Source organism: Ceratotherium simum, chromosome 22, assembly GCF_057802395.1.
Source record: "Ceratotherium simum simum isolate JZ-2026a chromosome 22, ASM5780239v1, whole genome shotgun sequence".
Classification (NCBI taxonomy): domain Eukaryota; kingdom Metazoa; phylum Chordata; class Mammalia; order Perissodactyla; family Rhinocerotidae; genus Ceratotherium; species Ceratotherium simum.
In genome coordinates, this window is record NC_141921.1 from 16,616,897 (window position 1) to 16,639,018 (window position 22,122).

The following is a 22,122-nucleotide window of genomic DNA, read 5'->3' on the forward strand; positions in this document are numbered from 1 at the left end:
ACAACTTGAACAGTCCTTATTTGTTTATTCATTCTTATGATTGCATTTTTTAAATTAGGATAAAATACACATAACAAAATTTACCATGTTAACCATTTTTAAGTGTACAGTTCAGTAGCATTAAGCACATTCACACTATTGTGCAACCATCACCACCATCCATCTCCAGAATTCTTTGCATCTTGCAAAATTCAAACTCTACATCCATTAAACAATAACTCCTCATTCTGCTCTTCAACCCAGCCCCAGGCAACCACCATTCTACTTTTTGTCTCTAAGATTTTGACTACCTTAGGTACCTCATTTAAGTGGAATCATATACTATTTGTCTTTTCGTGACTTGCTTATTCAATTAGCATAATGTCTTCAAGCTTCATCCATGTTGCAGCATATGTCAGAATTTCTTTTCTTTTCAAGGGCGAATAATATTCCATTGTATATATATACATTTTGTTTATCCATTCATTCATCAATGGATACTTGGGTTGCTTCAACCTTTTGGCTATTGTGAATAACACTGCTATGAACCTAAACATACAAATATCCCTTAGCGTCCCTGCTTTAATTCTTTTGAGTATATACCCAGAAGCAGAATTGCTGGATCATAAGGTAATTCTATGCTTACTTTTTTAAGGAAGTGCCATACTGTTTTCCACAGTGGCTGTACCATTTTACATTCTCACCAACAATGCACAAGGGTTTCAATTTCTCCACACCCTCATCAACATTTGTTATTTTCTATTTTTTGATAATAGCTATCCCAATGGGTATTTATTCATTCTTGCAACAAAATTTCTTGAGCACTTAGCATACATGCCAGCATTGTTAGACACTAGAGATATGATTGTGAAATGAATATAAAGTAAAATTGAAGAGACATATAATATACCTAGAACTTGGAAGTACATATTAAAAATCAATATATTGCTAAGAATAAATGGTTCAAAAATGTAACACAGCTAAGAGTTTAGTATTAATAATCTCAAACTTATCCAATATAATAGAGTAATAATTTCTATTTGGTAAATGTGTTAAGTATAAACTATTATTTAAATCTGTATTAAAAGGAAAAGATCCTAGGGCTGGCCCGGTGGCTTAGTGGTTAAGTGCACGCACTCCGCTGCTGGCGGCCCGGGTTCGGATCCCGAGCGTGTACCGACGCACGGCTTCTCTGGCCATGCTGAGGCCGCGTCCCACATACAGCAACTAGAAGGATGTGCAGCTATGACATACAAGTATCTACTGGGGCTTTGGGGGGAAAAATAAATAAATTAATTAATTAAATTAAAAAAAGAAAAGATACTAAATTGACACAATAGCAGTAACATTACTACTTAGCAAAGGTAGTTAAAATGTATAAGATGTAAATACTGATAAAATGCATCCAGGTCAAAGTACGGCATCCACCTGGGAGGCTATCGCCACCAGTATCAGTCCTCACTAATGACCAATGGGTGATGTATTTCTATGTTGCTCTACTGCTGATTGTTATTCTACGCACATTTAAATAAATTCTAAGAACAAACTAAACTAAACAACTTACCACTTCTCCAAGCACTTTTTTTTCTGAGTCAAGTGATCGAACCCGATTTCTTAAAGCCAGAATTTGCTCATCCAGTCTCTGATTATGGTCGTTTGCTTTCTGTAAGTCAATCGAATCTAAAACAGAGAGAGGAACACAGTTTACTCAACTGAATCAAAGTTTTAATTTGAGGGCACTAACTCTAAAAACTAAGGAAATGCTATTTTCTGCCCTTCTTGTTTGTCCTACCTTGTCTCTGTATATGTAATTCTCTGCAAAGGAGAGCTGCTGGACTCTGAAGTCCAGCCCTAGAATATTCTACCAACCTAACGAAACAGAATGGAATGTTTCTTATTTCTCATGCCAGACTAATGAGTTGGACTTTTTGAGTGCAGTGTTTCCAGCAATAGAAGTTCTTCCAGGACCTGGAATTTTAAAACAGTTGACTCTACCTTCTAAAAGTTAAATGACTGAGAAAATTATTTTCCTGGCTTCCTTGTGGTCCCATCTATCTTACACACCTCATATACTCCTAGATATTCTCTCCCACTCATTAACAGCAGGGCCCCCATGGATGACTGAAGTACTGACTAGGAGCAGTGAATGGACAGATTTTCCAAGTGAAATCAAGTTAATTCATCAAAACCATCTTTCTGCCTGTAGCACTACTGCCCATAGAATGTCAATCCACTCTCAGTTCAGCACCTCACGTTAAGACCTGCTCTTTCTAGCACTCATCAAAGTTTCCATAGTGCAAACCTGCTGCCTGTAACTTTCCTGAATTTGTAGCTGTTTCTTTTTAGCCATTTTTCACTTATGTTTCTCTTATTTTTCTTTTGCTGCTTTACAGTCTCCTTTGTTTTCCTTCTTCACTGCATGTTGTTTTAACTTGTGTTAATTTTTTCTTTTTTCTCCCTTACTACCCTCTTCTTTTTCCCTTCTTAGTATATAAATTTTTTAAATTTGAAAAACGCTGAAAACACACCAAAGAGAAAAAAAATCATTCACAATGTATACACACACACACACACACACACACACACATATATATATATATATATATATATACACACACATGGAGGGCAAGATTTGTTCTACATTTTGCCTATGCAATTTTTTAAAAATTTAAACAATGCTGTACAATACTGACTGCAACTCTACCACTTGTGAATATATCATAGATATCCTTATAGCACAACCCTTATAGTCATTTTCCATTTCTCATTTGGAACTATTTTTCAGTTGAGGTACAAATTATGTACAATATAATAATTTATATACAATAATAATACAATAATTTATATACAATATAATGTACATATCTTAAGTGTTCAACAAACTTTGACTATTTTATATACCTGTGAACTTCCCCCCAAAAAGATATAGAACACGTCTAGCACCCCATCAAGTTCCCTCACGTCCTTTTCAGTAAGTTCTCCACTCCCACCCACCCTACAACCACTTTCTAACTTTTATCACCATAGTGATATCACTAGTCATAGACTAGTTTTGCTTATTCTTGGTTTTCACATAAATGGAATCTTACAATGTACATGTTTTTTGTGTCAGGCTTCTTTTGCTCAATATATATTTTTGGGATTCATCTGCATTGTATCAATAATTTGTTCCTCTCTACTCTTTAATCCATCTTACTAATATACAACTATTTTTTAATCCATTCTCTCATTCTATTCTGCACAGTATGTCACTGTCCAAATGTGCCATAATTTGTGTCACTTTTCCCCTAAAGATGAAGGTTTAGGTTTGCTGCCAATGTTTACTCTTGTAAACAATTCTAAAATCATTATCCTTGTTCATCAATCTTTAGGTACTTATGACCTTTTTTCCAAAAAATAAATTCCCAGAAATGGCATAGCTGGATCAGAGGACATGTGCATTTAAAAAATTTAATAGATACTGCCAAATTAGCCTTCAAAAAGATTGTACAGGGGCCAGCCCCGTGGCCTAGTGGTTAAATTCGGCATGCTCTGCTCTGGCAGCTCAGGTTTGGTTCCTGGCGCGGACCTACACAACTCATCTGCAGCCGTGCTGTGATGGCAACTCATGTACAAAATAGAGGAATACTGGCACAGATGATAGCTCAGGGCAAATCTTCCTCAGGAAAAAAAAAATAAAAAAGATTGTACAAAGTTACATTCTCACAGTGATACCGCCCATTTTCCCATACTGGATGTTGCCAGTATTTTTAATTTTCACAAATCTTAAAAATACAGTTGAATAGTGGCTTATTTTAAATAGGTCGCTAAAATCAGGATTGTTTTGCTTGTCACAAATGGAATATAGGCTTTTTGTTAAAAAAAAACATCAAGGTATACACTTATGTTCAAAGTGGATATTCTCATCCAAGCCTTATCCACAATCCTGACCCAAAATAACATAATACTTGGTAAATATTCTTCAAAAAATTTCATATGCATATTCTAACATACAGACAAGTGTTGTATTAAAAGTATTTAACAACTGGCGAAGCACGGGCCCTCACCTATTAGAACATAGCTCTAGAGCCGAGTTCTAGAGAACATCTTGCTGTGCCAAGTATTATCCCTTCAGTGGCTGCAAAGACCAGGGGCTGGAAGGAGCTAGGACAGTCAGGGTAGGAAGGAGACACTTGGAAGACTCAGGGCACCAGCTATTTACAATTTACACAGAATTATTCCAGTGTCTTCACAACTTCACTGCCATATGGGTGTGTACTACCTCACAGCAATCTCATGGGGACACACACACACACACACACACACACACACACACACACCCCTCATGGAAATAAAAACCAAAATGACTTCACAGCACATGTATTACTCAACAGCCTCCTTTTTTCACTTGATAACATATCACCCACATCTATTCCTGTCAGTGCCTGTAAATTAATGTCATTCTTATCAATAGATGCAAGGCATCCACTGTGCAGTAGCTTATTTAGCCAATTAATTGTAGATAAACAGAATTTAATTTTACCACCCAACACGTTACTCCTTACTCCCTGTACTTTTACAAGTTCTTCTATGGTCATTAGGATAATGTAATGTCTTTGGTTTTGTTATCAAAGTAATGTTGACCACCTAAAAGTTGGGAAGTATTCACTCTTCAATTTTCTGGAAGAGTTTATGTAAAATCAGTATTATTTATTTCTTAAAACTTCATTAGAATTCACCAGTAGAGCCATCTGAGCCTGGAATTTTCTTTGTGGGAAGATTTTTAACTACAAATTCAGTGTCTTTGGTAGATTTAGGGCTATCTATTTTTCTTGAGTGAGGTTTGCTGGTTTGTATCTTTCGAGGAACGCATCCATCTCATCCAGGACATCAAATTTATTGTCATAAAGCTGCTCAAAATATTCCCTTATTATATTTTTGATCTATAGAAAGGTTCTCTCTGTCATTTCTTATATTAGTAATTTGCATCTTCTCTCATTTTTTCACAAACAATCTATTTAGAAGTTCACCAATGTTTTTGATCCTTCCAAAGAACCAACTCTTGGTTCCACTAATTTATTGTGGTTCTGTTTTTAATTTTATTGACTTCAACTCTTATTTTTAATATCTCCTTTTTTTTTTTTTTTTTTTGCTTGCTTTGGATTTAATTTGCTCTCGGTTTTCAAGGTAGAATCTTAGATTATTTTGAGTTCTTTCTTGACTTCTGGCATAAGCTTTAAATGGTATAAATTTCCCTCTAAGCACTGACTTAGTTGCATCCCACAAATACTGATATGTTGTGTTTTCATTTTCATTCAAGTTAAATTCATAGAAAATATTTTGTAATATCCCTTGTAATTTTTTCTCTGAAAGCATGGCAATTTAGAAGTATCTTTTAAAATAGTTGGGGATTTTCTAAACATACTTCTGTTATTGCTTTCTAGTTTAACTCTATTATGATCAGAGAACATAATTTGTATGATTTCAGTTCTTCTGCAGAAATCTGTTTTATGGCCCAGATGGTCTCTCTTGGTGAACTTTCCATGAGTACTTGAAAAGAATGTAATACTTCTGGTGGAGTTTTCTGTAATTATCAATTAGGTCATGTTGGTTGGTAGTGTTATTAGATCTTCTATATCCTTACTGATTTTGTTTACTTGCTCTATCAATTGCCAAGAAAGCTGTGTTCATTTTATAATTGTATTCATATAATTTTGAAAAGAGGGTTAAAAATCCTGATCATCAATCATAATGTGTGGGGGTCTAGGTGTCCTCCAATGTAACTAAATTCTGATACTATCTACCTGGAGATAGCATCAGATTCCAGAGGCTATGGGCTCAGTCCAACAAGACTACCCTCCACTTCAGATGCCAAGCACAAGAGGTTCCCATGACCCCCTCCTTGTTCGATTAACTTGTTAGAGCAGTTCACAGAACTCAGAGAAACATTTTACTTACTAAATTACAGGTTTATTATAAAAGGATATAACTCAGGAACAGCTAGATGGAAGAGATGCATAAGGGTAAGGTATGGGGAAAGGGGTGCAGAGCTTCCACATCCTCCCTGAGTGCACCACTCTCCCCAAATCTCCATGTGTTCACCAACCCGGAAGCTCTCTGAACCCTCTCCTTTCGGGTTTTTATGGAGGCTTCATTACGTACGCATGACTGATTAAATCATTGGCCATTGATGACTAAACTTAATTTCCAGGCCCTCTCCCTTCCCAGGAGGTGGAGGTGGGAGTGGGAGAGTGGGGGTTGGGAGAGCGGGGGTTGAGGAGGTTGGGGGTGGGACTGAAAGTTCCAACCCTCTAATTACATGGTTGGCTCCCCTGGCAACCAGCTGCCATCCTTTGGTTACCGAGGGGCTCTCCAAAAGTCCTCATTAACATAACAAAAGACAACTTTATCTCTCTCATCACTTAGGAAATTGCAAGAGTTTTAGGAGCTTGGTGCCAGGAACTGGACTAAGACCAAATACATATTTCTTGTTATAAATCACAACATCACAGGGTAAATCTAATTTTAAAATTATTTAAAACCAGTAAACACATTTTAAATTATTTTTGTAGTTGCTACCATTACAACACTCAAATTTCACTGTATTATTTATAAACTGGTAGCATTTTTACATAGTCAAGCTAGAATCAGATTAACTAATTCACCACTGATTCCAAGCCTATTGGTTTCCCAGTGAACAAACGTGTGAGGTGTGGTTAAATGCATTATAAGGTGTCTTGATCTCGGTGGTCCCAGTAAAATATGTATTATTTGTGTTGACCACAGGTTTTGGAGTCAGACACATATAGGTTTTATAGCTATTGGATAATTCACTTAACCTTGCCATGACTCAGTTTCTTTATCTATGAAATAGGAATAATAATACTTATTATTTGGGAGTGTTGTGAGAATTAGAGATAATGCACATAAAGTGCCTGGCAGAGTACCTACTACTCAGTAAGCAACAAGTGGTAGTAATAGTAGTAGAAATAGTATTAATAGCAGTAGTAGTAGTAGTATCATAATTATTAAATAATGTTATTATTTTCAAATATTATTGAATCTATTATTATTTAATGTATTATTATTAAACATTATATCTGCTAAAATGACTCACCATTTTCTTTCAGCTTTATCAAATTTTCTTTCAATTTCTCAATTTCTAGTTGAGCCTTCTCAAGTGCAGAATCTAAAAAAAAAAAGAAACAAAATATTTGTGTAAGGAACAGATGATTAATAATCAAATTTCAAATGACTCTCTTTCTAATGGCTGTCCTTTTGAGTGTCTGCATAAATGTCACCTCCTCCAGGAAGCTTTTCCAGACTGCCCTCTTAGTGTTCCTACTGCACCCTAGACTTATCCTTATCCCTGATCATCTGATCTCGTAATCTTTCTTGTAATCCTTCCCTGTCTCCCTAACCAGACTCTATGCTGAAGAGTTTGGACCAATGTAAACAACAGGAACAGCTGGAAGTTTCTAAGGATGGTACTACCAGTTTAGTAAAAAGAAATTACACTCAGAAATACTTAAAAGTAATTCCTGCAATTAGTAATATTTAAAATTTTGCCAGTAGTTGCTAGAAATAGCAAAATAGTAAAATTTCAGGAAATAGCTTTCAGTACTATTCAAGAATTGTATCAGGCAAAATGGTATAGGGAAAGAACACGGGGTACTGGAGTCGATTGGATTTGGGTTCTCCAATCCAGGTTTTATCACTTTGCCTCCTGTGGTCTACTCATCACGGGCCTGGCAGGCCTCCTATAATGTCAGGATGAGGAATCTCCCTGAAGTAAGAGACTAACATGAATCTTATATGAGATTGTTCCTAATCACACAGAAAAGGTACATGGGGCAAAGTCCGGAGGAAATCAGGCTCGAGCTTCCAAGAGTCTTCTCCCAGCAGAGTCACACCTTTCTCCAGCAACAATCTGACAATACACATGAAAAGTTGTCTAGCAGGGAAGTTTATTAGAGACTCAGAGCCAACAGTTCTTATTGGGGGCTGGTCACATATACACCACTTTCTGTCTAGGACGTACCAAAATTCCAGACTCTCAGAAGGAAAGCAGGTTTCTAGCATAAACCACATCGTTTGTACAAATAGTTTAGGCACACTGAACCACTATTATAAGTTCGGAATGGTAGGAACCCTCCCAAAATCCAAGTTCACAGATGCTGGCCAAGGGCTAACCCTATAGGCAGGACTTTCTAAGGATAGCAGTGTCGGGTTGTCTATGTTAACTATTCTCTGCACAGAATGGCTACACCACATTTTGTTTATCCATTCACCAGTTGATGGACACTTGGGTCGTTTCTACCTTTTGGCTACTGTAAATAATAGTGCTCTGAACATTCACATACAAGTCTTCGTGTGGACAGGCATTTTCATTTCTCCTGGGTAGATAGTTCGAAGTGGAATCGCTGGATCACATGATAATTTTACATTTAACATCTTAAGAAACTGCCAAGTTGTTTTCCAAAGTGTCTGCATCATTTTACATTCCCATCAGCAACGTATGAGGGTTCCAATTTCTGCACATCCTTGCCAACACTTGTCATTGTCTTTTTCATTATAGCCATTCTACTGAGTGTGAAGTGGTATCTCAGTGTAGTTTTAATTTGCACTTCCCTACTGACTCATGATGTAGAGCATCTTTTCATGTGCCTATTGGCTATTCATATATCTTCTTCAAGGAAATGTCTACTCAAATATTTTGTTCATTTTTAAATGGGGCTGTCTTTTTATAATATTATAAAAGAATTCTTATAATAATATAAAAGAAAATGTAAGAATTCTTTACATATTCTGGACATAAGTCCTGTATCAAACATATGATTTGCAAATATTTTCTCCCAGTCTGTGGGTTGTCTTTTTTTTTTTTTTTTTTTGAGGAAGATCAGCCCTGAGCTAACATCCACGCCAATCTTCCTCTTGTTTTTTTTTTGGGGGGGGAGGAAGATCAGCCCTGAGCTAACATCTGCCAATCCTCCTCTTTTTGCCGAGTTAGACTGGCCCTAGGCCAACATCCATGCCCATCTTCCTCCACTTTATATCTGACGCTGCCACAGCATGGTTTGACAAGCGGTGCGTCGGTGCACGCCCGGGATCCCAACCTGCGGACCCAGGCCACCGCAGCGGAGCGCGCACACTTAACCACCTGCGCCACTGGGCCGGCCCCCAATCCTCCTCTTTTTGCTGAGGAAGACTGGCCCTGGGCTAACATCTGTGCCCATCTTCCTCCACTTTTTCATATGGAACGCCGCCACAGCATCACCTGACAAGTGGTGCATCGGTACACACCCGGGATCCGAACCCACTTAACTGCTACACCACAGGGCCAGCCCCTCTTTTCACTTTCTTGATGGTGTCTTTTGAAGTATAGGAGTTTTAAATTTTGACTAAGTCCAACTTATTAATTTTTCTCTTATCACTTTTGCTTTTGGTGTTGTATCTAACATATCATTGCCTAACTCAAGATCATCAAGATTTACTCCTATATTTTCTTCTAAGAGCTTTATAGTTTTAACTCTTACATTTAGCTCTGGCATCCATTTTGAGTTAATTTTGTGTAAGTGTGAGGTATGGGCTTGTATTATTTTGAAGCAAATCCCAGACCTCATATCATTCATCCACAATTTTTTTTTTTTTAATTTATTTATTTTCCCCAAAGCCCCAGTAGATAGTTGTATGTCATAGCTGCACATCCTTCTAGTTGCTGTATGTGGGACGTGGCCTCAGCATGGCCGGAGAAGCGGTGCATCAGTGCGTGCCCGGGATCCGAACCCAGGCCGCCAGCAGCAGAGCACGTGCACTTAACCGCTAACCAACGGGGCCGGCCCCATCCATAAATATTTCACTATATATCTCTAAAAGAAAAGGATCCTTTTAAACATCAATTCAATACCACTATGTGTGAATAAGGAAATTTAACAATAATTCCTTAATACAAATATCCAATAAGTATTCAAACTTCCAATCGTTTCATAAATATTAAAAATTTGTTCGAATCAGAATCTAGTAAAGGCCATACATTATATTTGGTAAATAATTCCCTTAAATCTTTTACAATTCATCTTTTTCTTGCAATTTATTTATTGAAGAATACTCTAAATATTAGACATGAATTCTTTTTTATTTTTGAAAAATATTCTTATTATTGTCCACAATTTTTCATTCTCATCCAAATTTTTGGATGTGATAGACAGAGAGCTAGAGAATAAACTAAAATAAAGCCCTTCATTTAAGAGAGTCAGTTTGTTGAAAACAGTAGGATAATACTTGAGAAACACTACCATATAACACATATACCTGGAAATAAATTCTGGCTATAAATTAATGATTCAAGAAGTCACACACAGGGTACACATGGATACTACATATGATATTTTAAAAGGACTTGCTAATTCAGCTTCCCGACAGTCCCCTAGTGTACTCACTGTGGAGACGGCCTTTCTGTTAATAGTTAGGATGTACCAGACCAACCAACTGCTGACGAAACAGGCTGCTATGTGACTGCGTTCTGTTGTATCCAAATGTGACTAAGAGTAATGGGTGTCCTGCTTTTCCTTTCTCCTTCTGTATTGCAAGTAGCAAAGACTGCTTCTCATCATGCTCACATGGCCACATTTCTTTTTTTTTTTCTAATTGGGTTTATTGAGATATGATTTGCGTACAGCAAAATTCATCCTTTTAAGTATATAGTTTGATGAATTTTAACAAATGTATACAATTATGTACTGACTAACTCAATCGGGATGTAGAACAATTCCATCATTCCAAAAAGTTCATTTGTGTTCACTGTTTAAAATGCATTAATATGGGGGCCGGCACCGTGGCATAGCAGTTAAGTGTGAGCGCTCTGCAGCTGGTGGCCCGCGTTCGGATCCAGAGCGAGCACCGATGCACCACTTGTCAGGCCATGCTATGGTGGCATCCCATATAAAGTGGAGGAAGATGGGCACAGATGTTAGCCCAGGGCCAGTCTTCCTCAGCAAAACGAAGAGGAGGATTGGCATGGATGTTAGCTCAGGGCTGATCTTCCTCACAAAAAAAAAAAGAAAAAAAAATGCATTAATAACAAAATCTCATCTCTCTTTGTTTTTAATCTCACAATCAATTTGGCAAAATCATTATTGTTTTAAATGTAACATTTTTTAGATATGTCCCTAAAGTAACCTATATACTGCATTTGAAAAAGAATCAGTCTGGGCTGGCCCCGTGGCTTAGCGGTTAAGTGTGCACGCTCCGCTACTGGCGGCCCGGGTTCGGATCCCGGGCGCGCACTGTCGCGCCGCTTCTCTGGCCATGCTGAGGCCGCATCCCACATGCAGCAACTAGAGGGATGTGCAGCTATGACACACAGCTATCTACTGCGGCTTTGGAGGAAAAATAAATAAATAAAAAATTAAAAAAAAAAAAGAAAAAAGAATCAGCCTAATTTCTTTATTCATTACACAGAATGTAAATATAGAAAGGGGATAACATGGCCGGCCCTGTGGCTTGGTGGTTAAGTGCACGCGCTGCAATGCTGGTGGCCTGGGTTCGGATCCCGGGTGCGCATCGAGGCACCACTTCTCCATCCATCCTGAGGCCGAGTCCCACATACAGCAACTAGAAGGATGTGCAGCTATGACATACAACTATCTACTGGGGCTTTGGGGGGAAAAAATAAAATAAAAAAAAAAAAAAAAAAAAAAAAAGAAAGGGGATAACAAAAATTTTAAGCTTTATACTAAAATAATTTATAGATAAAGCAAAGATTGAAATATAAATAATGAAACCATAAAAGCAGTAAAAAAAAAAAAAACAAAAAAAACCCAAGGTGAAAATTTTCAATAGCCTTGCAGTGATGTAGAAAAGGCTTTACAGGGCCGGCCTCATGGCTTAGCGGTTAAGTGCGCGCACTCTGCTGCTGGCAGCCCAGGTTCGGATCCCGGGCACGCACCGACGCACCGCTTCTCCGGCCATGCTGAGGCCGCGTCCCACATACAGCAACTAGAAGGATGTGCAACTACGACATACAACTATCTACTGGGGCTTTGGGGGGAAAATAAATAAATAAATAAATAAAATCTTTAAAAAAAAGAAACGGCTTTACACATGAAAACCCAGAAGTCATAAAGAACTATGTTAAACCCAACTTGATAAATATTAGCAATTCTATATGGCAAAAAAAAACCAACATAACGTTTATAACCAACAAAAGGTTCATATCCAGAATATATAAAGAACTCCTACAAATTAATAAAACATAAAGATACAATCCAATAGAAAAATATATACAAGACTTAAGCAGGAACTTCACAAAATAGTATATCCAAATGAGCAACAACAACAACAAATATATGAAAAGGTTTTCAACTTCATTAGCCATCAGGGAAATGCAAATAAAAGCCACAATTAAATACTATTACGTACTCACCAGAAAAGGTAAAGTTAATAAGACTGACAATACCAAGTGTTGACAAAGAATATGGAGCAAGCAAAATCTCCTATACAACTGAGGAGAGGTTAAACTAATACCACTATTTGGAAGACTGTATGGCAGTAATCCACCAAAGTAGAACATACCCACAACCCTTTGATCCATAATTCTACTCTGAGGTCTATCACAACAGAAATGTGTCGAGAAGGACCAGGAAATTCATAGCAGCCCTGTTCAGAATAGACCACCACAGGAAACAACATAAATGTCTATCAACAGCGGCACGGATAAATAAAATAAGCTGTAGTATGTTTATTCAGTGGAATACTATGCAAACAGCAAAAGTGACCAAACTCCTGCTGTATGCAACAACGTGAATGAATCTCACAAACGTAAGACTGAACGAGAGAAACACTGAACTAAACATGCACATTGCCTGACAAAGACAGAAAGAGTGCTACAAGTCAGGAGAGTGGTTACTCTTGGGAGGAGAGAGTGTAGACACAGGGAGAAGGAATGAAGGGGGCTCCCGGGGTGCTGGGAGGTGTACACATAGGAGGTGTACACTTTTTGGTAGGTACGTTATGCTTATGCTTCAATAAAAATTTCTGGACACTGTAGAAAATGAAGCTGTTTATCAGATTTTGATGTGTTTATCTTAAAAGATTTTTTTCTCAATGTCCTCATGTTCCACCCTGAGGAAAGATCATTACACTTAAAAAATGGTTGGAAACATTGATCCGTAACCACAGCTTACCCAGTTTACTCTGTTCTTTCTCCTTCCCTTCTAGCGCGTCAGTGAGCCTTTGGATCTCTTCACGGGCCATTTCTAACCTCTGTGCTACCTGTTCCACATCTCTCTCTAGGCAGTTCTGTGATACCTCATCTTTTTCCAGGTCTTCATTATGGGACTGAAATAAAACTATTATTAGTAGTACAACAAAATGTAAATATACTCTTATGACATTGTGCTATTTTCTATACAAGTTTGAAAGCCAATAAAGAAAAGCAGCAAAAGACTATTTCACTTATGTGCAATGCTTTTATTAGGTTGAACCATATAAAATTGGTGATATTTGATTGTTTGTGACCTATGAACATGCAATTTCATATGGTTCAACTTAATATATGAGAGATTACACAAATGATTATAAAAAATAGAAATTTAATCATAAAAATTAGTATTATCTGGGAAAAAAGAGAGAAAATACTCCTCACTTATATGGTACGTTAAAAACAGTTTATAAAATGCTTTCACATAAAGTATTTCATTTAATTTCAAGGCATGCACACACTTAACAAGGCTCAAATCATGTTTAGATCCTTTTCTACAATTATTTTCAAGGCATTTTAAAAGCTAACTAAGAAATTCAGACTCAGTTATATTTTGCTTTTGAGCCCCAAAATATGTACGAATTTTATATAAATATAATCATTATACAAAATTTTCCAAAGAAAACAACCAAAATACCATCTGCATAACAAAATCACTTTTAGCATATTGGTATATTTCCCCGCAGTATTTTTATTCACATACATTTTTACATAGTCATAATCCCAATCTACATGCAAGTTTCTGTCTGGCTTTTTCATTTAACATTATATGAGGAACGTTTTTCCACATAGCAGTACAGATTCTATAATGATTTTTTGTGTGTGTGAGGAAGATCAACCCTGAGCTAACATCCATCCCAATTCTCCTCTTTTTGCTGAGGAAGACTGGCCCCGGGCTAGTATCCGTGCCCATCTTCCTCCACTTTACCTGGGATGCCACTACAGCATGGCCTGACAAGCCGTGCGTTGGTGTGCACCCGGGATCCAAACCCGGGCCCCCAGCAGCGGAGCCCACGCAGTCAACCACCACGCCATGGGGCCGGCCCCAATGATGATAATTTTTAAAGGCCAAATAAGATTTCAGAGTGGGTACAACATAATTTACATGATCATTTAAGTATTTTGGTAGTTTCTAATTTTTGCTATTGAAAATAATACTATGATATATAGTTTCATCTATATGTATTTATCTTGGGTCACTTCCCATGGTTAAATTCCCAATATATACTTTATTCACTGGATTTAGCTCTTAATAACATTTCCCCAGATCAAAAGATTAAATCCCATGAAGAGAATTGATTATATTTAAAATAATGTGGTATACATTCTAAAGGACTCCCCAGAAAGGAGCTCCAAACATACTAAGGAAGAAGTATGTGCTGACCCAAGGGGGTTTCTCAAAGGACAGAACACACACTGACTGTTTACATTTTGATACAGTCAATAAAAATCAGCTATTGTGTTAAATAGATGATTGATTTTTTTTCTTCTTCCCCAATATTTGTGATGCGTTTATAATATTTTATGCACAATTTGATAACTTTTATAGCATAGATCTATACAATTTAATTAATTAATTTATTTATTTAGTGTGTGTGTGTGTGTGTGTGTGTGTGTGTGAGGAAGATCAGTCCTGAGCTAACATCCTTGCCAATCCTCGTCTTTTTGCTGAGGAAGACCAGCCCTGGGCTAACATCCGTGCCCATCTTCCTCCACTTTATGTGGGATGCCCCTACAGCATGGCCTGACAAGCGGTGCGTTGGTGCACACTCAGGATCCGAACCCGGGCCACCAGCAGCGGAGCCCGCGCAGTTAACCACTACACCAACGCCACAGGGCCGGCCCTATATATTTTAATATATTCAAACAAAATACTTCCAAGGTAAAAGCTAACTTGTAATTAGCTACTATTATTAAGTAAAGAATTATAATTGTTTTTACCTCACTCAGATTTTTTTTAGACTGATGCACAGGTTCTTGATGTTTCTGATGTTCTCTTTGCAGTGGCTGGTGGATTTGTTCAAATTTCCCCTAAATAAATATCAAGAGATAAATGAAACTTACATCAATTGGTCTTCATGAATAAAAATGTCATTTAAATTAAAAAAAATAACCAGCTAGAAAAAGAGGGAGCATAGTCCAATCCCCTTTATGAACCTAGACCATGCATTCCCAATGAGACAAGATCGCCCCCAAGGGCATGAAAATTGGTTCCTGCGGGGGGAAATGACTCTTTTTATGTACAAAGTGCAGCTTTGCCTACAATACATAAATAGAAATACATTATATCGGTAGTATTAAAATTTCATGGGGGAGCGATTAATAAATATCTGAAAAATCTCGTTATGGAGGCAATAACGAAAAAACGGTTGGCTAACACTAGCTAGACAAACCTTGATGTTAAAACTGACAAAGATAATACAATAAAGAAAAATCACAGTGCAATTTCACAAACATAGATGCAAAAATCTTAAAGTTTTATGAAACCTAACCTAGTAGTACTTAGAAAGGATAACATATGAACAAGTTGGATTTATCCTAGGAATGCAAGATAGATTTAACACTAAAAAATTAGGGCCGGACCCGTGGCTTAGCGGTTAAGTGCGTGCGCTCCGCTACTGGCAGCCCGGGTTCAGATCCCAGGCGCGCACCGACTAACCGCTTCTCCGGCCATGCTGAGGCCGTGTCCCACATACAGCAACTAGAAGGATGTGCAACTATGACACAACTATCTACTGGAGCTTTGGGGGAAAAAAAGGAGGAGGATTGGCAATAGATGTTAGCTCAGGGCCAGTCTTCCTCAGCAAAAAAAAAAGGAGGATTAACACGGATGTTAGCTCAGGGCTGATCTTCCTCACAAAAAGAAAAAAAAAACTGTACTTTTAAAGTTTTATCATTTTTCCACAAATATGTTATTATATTCCATAATAAAATTTTTTAAAATCTTTGATTATTCTTGGCGTTAAATGTCATCCCTTCATCCTCTGCCATCCAACAATAAAGTGGTTAAATAAATTTTGATACATCCATTCAAAAGAATATATAAGTTGTCAAAAAGACTACGGCAAGTCTATATGTACTATATAGAAAGTGAAAACAGTATGCATAATGGAATATAATTTGTATTTTAAATGACAGAAATTTTCGGGAAGGATAAATAAAAAATTATTGGCAGTGGTAGCCTAGGAGCATGGACCTGAGGATTTGGGGTGAGAAAATAACTCATTTTTCATTCAAGTTTATACTGCTTGAATCTTTTTTTACTATGTGCCTATATTAAGTTAGAAAACCAACAAAACAAAAACAAATATTAAGTAAAATGTAATTAGTATATAGATCAGGACTTTCAAAATTCTTTGGGCTTCCAAGTCATCATATGCGACCCCATTTTGGTTGGAATGGCCCTCTCAACTAAATGCACAGGTTAAGTCAACATTAGTCTATACAAAATATAACTAGGGAGGCAATGAAATTTTTACACGTTACATTTCATAGTAACAAGATCATCTTTGGAAAATCTTTTTTAAAAGCTTTTTAAAGGTATAATTGACATACAATAACCTGCACATATTTACGGTGTACAATTTTTTTGTTAAATAAATATCCATGAAACCAACACCACAGGGGCCGGCTCCGTGGCTTAGCGGTTAAGTGTGCACGCTCCGCTACTGGCGGCCCGGGTTCAGATCCCGGGCTCGGATCCCGGGCTCGCACCGACGCACCGCTTCTCCGGCCATGCTGAGGCCGCGTCCCACATACAGCAACTAGAAGGATGTGCAACTATGACATACAACTATCTACTGGGGCTTTGGGGGGCAAAAAAAAAGGAGGAGGATTGGCAATAGATGTTAGCTCAGAGCCGGTCTTCCTCAGCAAAAAGAGGAGGATTAGCATGGATGTTAGCTCAGGGCTGATCTTCCTCACACACACAAAAAAAGAAACCAACACCACAATCAAGCTGATGAAAATATCCACCACCCCCAAAGTTTCCTTTGCTTCCTTGTAATCCATTCCTCCCCCATCACTGTCCCCAGGCAACCAGTGATCTGTTGTTTCTATTACTATATATTAGTTTGCAGTTTCTACTACTTTACGTAAATGAAATCATAGACTACGTACTCTTTCTTGTCTGGCTTATTTCACTCAGATAATTATTTTGAGATTTATCCATTTTATTGTATGTTTATTCTTTTTTATTACTAAGTAATATTCCATTGTATGGATCTATACCTTCACCTGTTGATGAACATTTCAGTTGATTCTAGTTTGGGGCAATTACAATTAAAGTTGCTATTACATGTATAAATGTTGATGTGGGCACATGCTTCTATATCTCCTGGGTATATTCCTAGGAATGGAATGGCAGGGTTGTACGACATGTGTATCTTTAACTTTTTAAGAAAATGCCAATCTAGTTTCCAAAGTGGTTGGATCATGTTATATTCCTATCAGTAGAATACGAGAATTCCAGTTGCTTCTCATTCTCACCAACACCTGATATGGTTAAGTCTTTTTTAATTTTAGCCATTCTAGTACATATACTGTGGTATCTCATTGTGATTTTTAATTTGTGTTTTCCTAATGATAAGTGAAGTTAAGTATCTTTTCATGTATTTATTTGCCATTTGTTTATCTTCTTTGGTACAGTGTCTAAGTCTTTTATCCATTTTTTAATTGGGTTGTATATGTTATTTAGTTATAAAAGTTATTTATATATTTAGATACAAAGCTTTTGCTGGATATATATATTTTTTAAATATTGTCTCCCAGTCTGTGGCTTGCTCTTTCATTTTTGTAACAGTGTCTTTTTTGTGTGTGTGAGGAAGATTAGCCCTGAGCTAACATCTGATGCCAATCCTCCTCTTTTTGCTGAGGAAGAACGGCCCTGGGCTAACATCCGTGCCCATCTTCCTCTACTTTATCTATGGGACACCACCACAGCATGGCTTGACAAGCGGTGCGTCAGTGCATGCCCAAGATCTGAACCAACGAACCCCGGGCCGCCGAAGCGGAGCACGCGCACTTAACCACTACGCCACTGGGCCGGCCCCTGTAACCGTGTCTTTTGAAGATCAAATGTTCTGAATTTTTATGAAGTTCAATTTATTTTTTTCTTTTATACTTCATGCTTTCCCTGTCTTATGAAAATCTTGCCAAATCCAAGCTCACTAAGATTTTCTTCCGTGAATTTTATCTCCTAAATGATCTATGAACCATTTTTCCTTCATGAATTTTATCTCCTACATGATCTATGAACCATTTTGAGTTAATTTTTGTATATGGTGTTAGATAAGTGTATTGTAAGGCCTAAAATTTCATGTGCTGCCTTAACATCCTTGAGCCTCACAGTGCACCAAAGGCCTAATCATGAATTCCTCTGCCCTTGCCAGATATGCCTCCATCCAGTGGGAAAGATTCCCCACCCAGCTAGTTCCCATATCAGCCAGACCAGCTATACTCCACTCAGTCCTCAGTCTAATGGGTTTCACTTCCCTGCCAGCACATGGAATTTCTCAAACAAGCCATTTATATCCACCCATGGGAACGAGGGGGCACCTCACCCTATTGTTACTACAAGGTCCGCCTCCCACAGCCCCTATGAGTTCACTTCTATTCCTGAATACAACCCCCTGTGGCCCTGCACGGCAGGTGGTGTCCTCCTCCCCTGGGCTGTCAGTATATGTGGCTAATAAACTAACAATCTTATCTGTCCAATGTGGGGTGTCATGTGTTTGGCCATCTCTTAGTATTTAGGGTAAGGAATCTTTCCTTCATCAACAGGAAAGGGAACTTCAACAGAGCTGAGGGTTCTTTTTTTTTTGCATATGTCTATCCAATTGTTCCAGCATAATTTGTTGAAAAGATTATCTTTTTGCCACTGAATTACCTTGATGCCTTTGTTGAAAATCAATTGACCATATAGGTGTGGGCCTATTTCTGGATTCTTTATTTTGTTCCATTGATCTGCATATCTATCTTTATGCCAATACTACACTTTCTTGATTAGTGCAGCTTTATGCTAAGTCTTAAAAGCAGGGAGTGTGTGTCTTCCAACTTTGTTTTTCTTTTTTAAAGTTGTTTTGGCTATTCTAGGTCCTTTGCATTTCCATATCAATTTTAGACTCAGCTTGTCAATTTCTACAAAAAAAGTGACTCTGCTAATTACTTAATGCTCAGGTAAATTACAACACTAGCTTAAAATATAACTGGGATGCTACAGAAATTTTATGAGTTACATTTTATAATAAAAAACCTTTAGAGTATCTGTTTTAATTCTTTCTATTAGTGGCAAAACTATGACCTAACAGTGACTGGGTAGATAGCCTTAGGGTCATCCAAGACTTCACCCCCACCATGTCCAGTTTGTTTTATAGATTCCATCTCCTTCATAACTCCTTAGTTCACCTTCTCTTCTCTATTTACACTCTGAGCCTTGTTTTTGGTTCTCATTCTTTAATTAATTACTATATAATCCCCTGAAATCCTTGCTTCCAGTCTGGCCCCTATCCAATCCATCCTTCCACTGTGGCCAGAGTGATCTTTCTAAAACACAATCAGATCATGTTACTCTCCTCTTAAAATCATTTAGTGACTCTCCAGACCTTCTACATCAAAGTCAATCATTTGTACACTCAAAATACTTTTATGCCTCTAGTATGGTCCAGGAACATTGCTGGGTGCTGAGTCCAAACTTGTTAGCTTAGCATAGGAGTCTCACCGTGACGTGGTTCCTGAAAATATCTCCAGCCACATTTCTCAGCATTCACTCACACAAACCGCTATGTATTATACACTGTTTCCTCTGCCAGGAATGCCTTTCCCAGCTTCTTCATCCTGCAAACACCTCCTCAGCTTTCAAACTACTACTCAACATCACCTCCTCTGTAAGTCTTTTCTACCCATCCTGACTTAGCCCCTCTCCTGAGCTTTCCTAGTCTTCTGTGCCTTCCTTTATCATAGAACTTTCCACACTGAACTATAACCACTGATTTATTCCTTTTCTTCGTTAGCTTGTAAGTTCCTTGCAAGTCCAGATCATGTCTAATTTGACTTTGCTTCTACATCCACTAGCACAAAGCCTGGTACTCAATAAATAATAATAATAATGTAGGGCCGGCCCTGTGGCTTGGCGGTTAAGTGCGAGCGCTCCGCTGCTAGCGGCCCGGGTTCGGATCCCGGGCGCACACTGCTTCTCCGGCCACGCTGAGGCCGCGTCCCACATACAGCAACTAGAAGGATGTGCAGCTATGACACACAACTATCTACTGGGGCTTTGGGGGGAAAAAACAAATAAATAAAATCTTTATAAAAAAAATAATGCCAATTAATGTGTGAGGTACTATTCTAGAGCTTCTATACATTGTTATTTCATTTTCTTTTTTATTTTATTTTTTTTTATTTATTTTTTTCCCCCAAAGCCCCAGTAGATAGTTGTATGTCATAGCTGCACATCCTTCTAGTTGCTGCATGTGGGACACGGCCTCAGCATGGCCAGAGAAGCAGTGCGTTGGTGCGCGCTGGGGATCCCAACCCGGGCCGCCAGCAGCGGAGCGCATGCACCTAACCGGCTAAGCCAAGGGGCAGCCCAAGTTATTTCATTTTCATGATCATCTTGTGGAGTAGCTAAGTTGATCCCAGATTTTACAGATGAGAAGACCAAGGCTCACAAAAGTTAACTACCTTGCTCAAGGACATGCTGCTGACAAGTGGCAGAGGAAGTCCACCCAAACCCAAAGCCTGTGTTCTTAAGTACTATTAAACTGGCCTCCTGATATTTTAATGAATGAATGATGAAATGAACAAATGCATTTAAAAACTGGCCTGTCTCATTCAATTATCTAGTTAATTTTGGAATACCTGGGGAAATTCTTTCTGTAGGTTACTGCTCATACATCTTTGTGACTCTGGCTTGGGGTCCCCAAGTTCCAGTTTCCTCAAGAGTGCACTTCTTTCCACGAGTAAGTATGCAATCTGTTCACTGGGGCTGCTTAGAGCTATATCAGACAAGCCTTCTCGATACAACATTGCTTCAATCTCCTTTATTTGCACTTCTATTAGGAAGAAATAATAGAAACAAAACTGTTAAAAGAAATGCAGGCAAATAACTATTCTATAAGATGTTAAATGAGTTCTTAATTAGATAACAAATTAATTAAAAAAAAGTAAGCTAGGGGTTGGCCTGGTGATGTAGTGGTTATGTTTGCACGCTCTGCTTCAGCGGCCTGGGGATTACAGGTTTGGACACCAGGCATGGACCTATGCACGACTAATCAAGCCATGCTGTGGCGGTGTCCCATATATAAAGTAGAGGAAGATGGGCACGGATGTTAGCTCAGGGCCAATCTTCCTCACAAGAAAAAAAAAAGCTATACCACTCTTTTCCCCATCTCTCCAGGGTGTTTGCAAACTTTCAAAATTATAGCCAAAAAAGTAGTGGAAAAAGGGTTGCAAAAGCAGTAGATACTCTTACTACTTTCATAAGTTTAAAATTTGCTCTTGAATAACTTTAAAATTAATTGTTGTTTTATTAAGTGCTTCCCATGTAGCAGGTATTGTACTAAGCATTTGAGATACATTTATCTCATTTAATCCTTACAACTCCTCAATGAGGTAGGAACCATGATTATCCTTTTTATGAGATGAGGACTCAGGCACCAAGAAGCCAAATAACTTATCCAAGGTCATTCAACTAATGCTGCCAAAGTTCTTGGTGATTTCAATATTCAGGTAGATGATAATTCTAATGCCCTGGCTTCTGAGTCCTTTCACCAGCTAACTTCTGAAGATCTAGCCCTTTACCCCATCTCAGCCACCTACTCCACAGTAATTCCCTAGACTTTGTCATTAGCAATAACTGTATCCTCTCCCCAGTCTCAATTTCAAGCATCCTATTCTCCAATCAT

The 22,122-nt window shown here is 38.0% G+C and overlaps 1 protein-coding gene across 1 annotated transcript in view; it reads right to left on the bottom strand.

Moving 5' to 3' along the window:
* CCDC30 (coiled-coil domain containing 30) overlaps nucleotides 1-22,122 on the bottom strand; it is a 135,098-nt gene that overhangs the window by 106,955 nt on the left and 6,021 nt on the right. Inside the window, 5 exon segments of the mRNA XM_087446148.1 lie at nucleotides 1,544-1,659; nucleotides 7,076-7,147; nucleotides 13,143-13,296; nucleotides 15,161-15,250; nucleotides 21,077-21,270. Of these exon segments, the coding sequence (XP_087302274.1) occupies nucleotides 1,544-1,659; nucleotides 7,076-7,147; nucleotides 13,143-13,296; nucleotides 15,161-15,250; nucleotides 21,077-21,270 (626 nt within the window).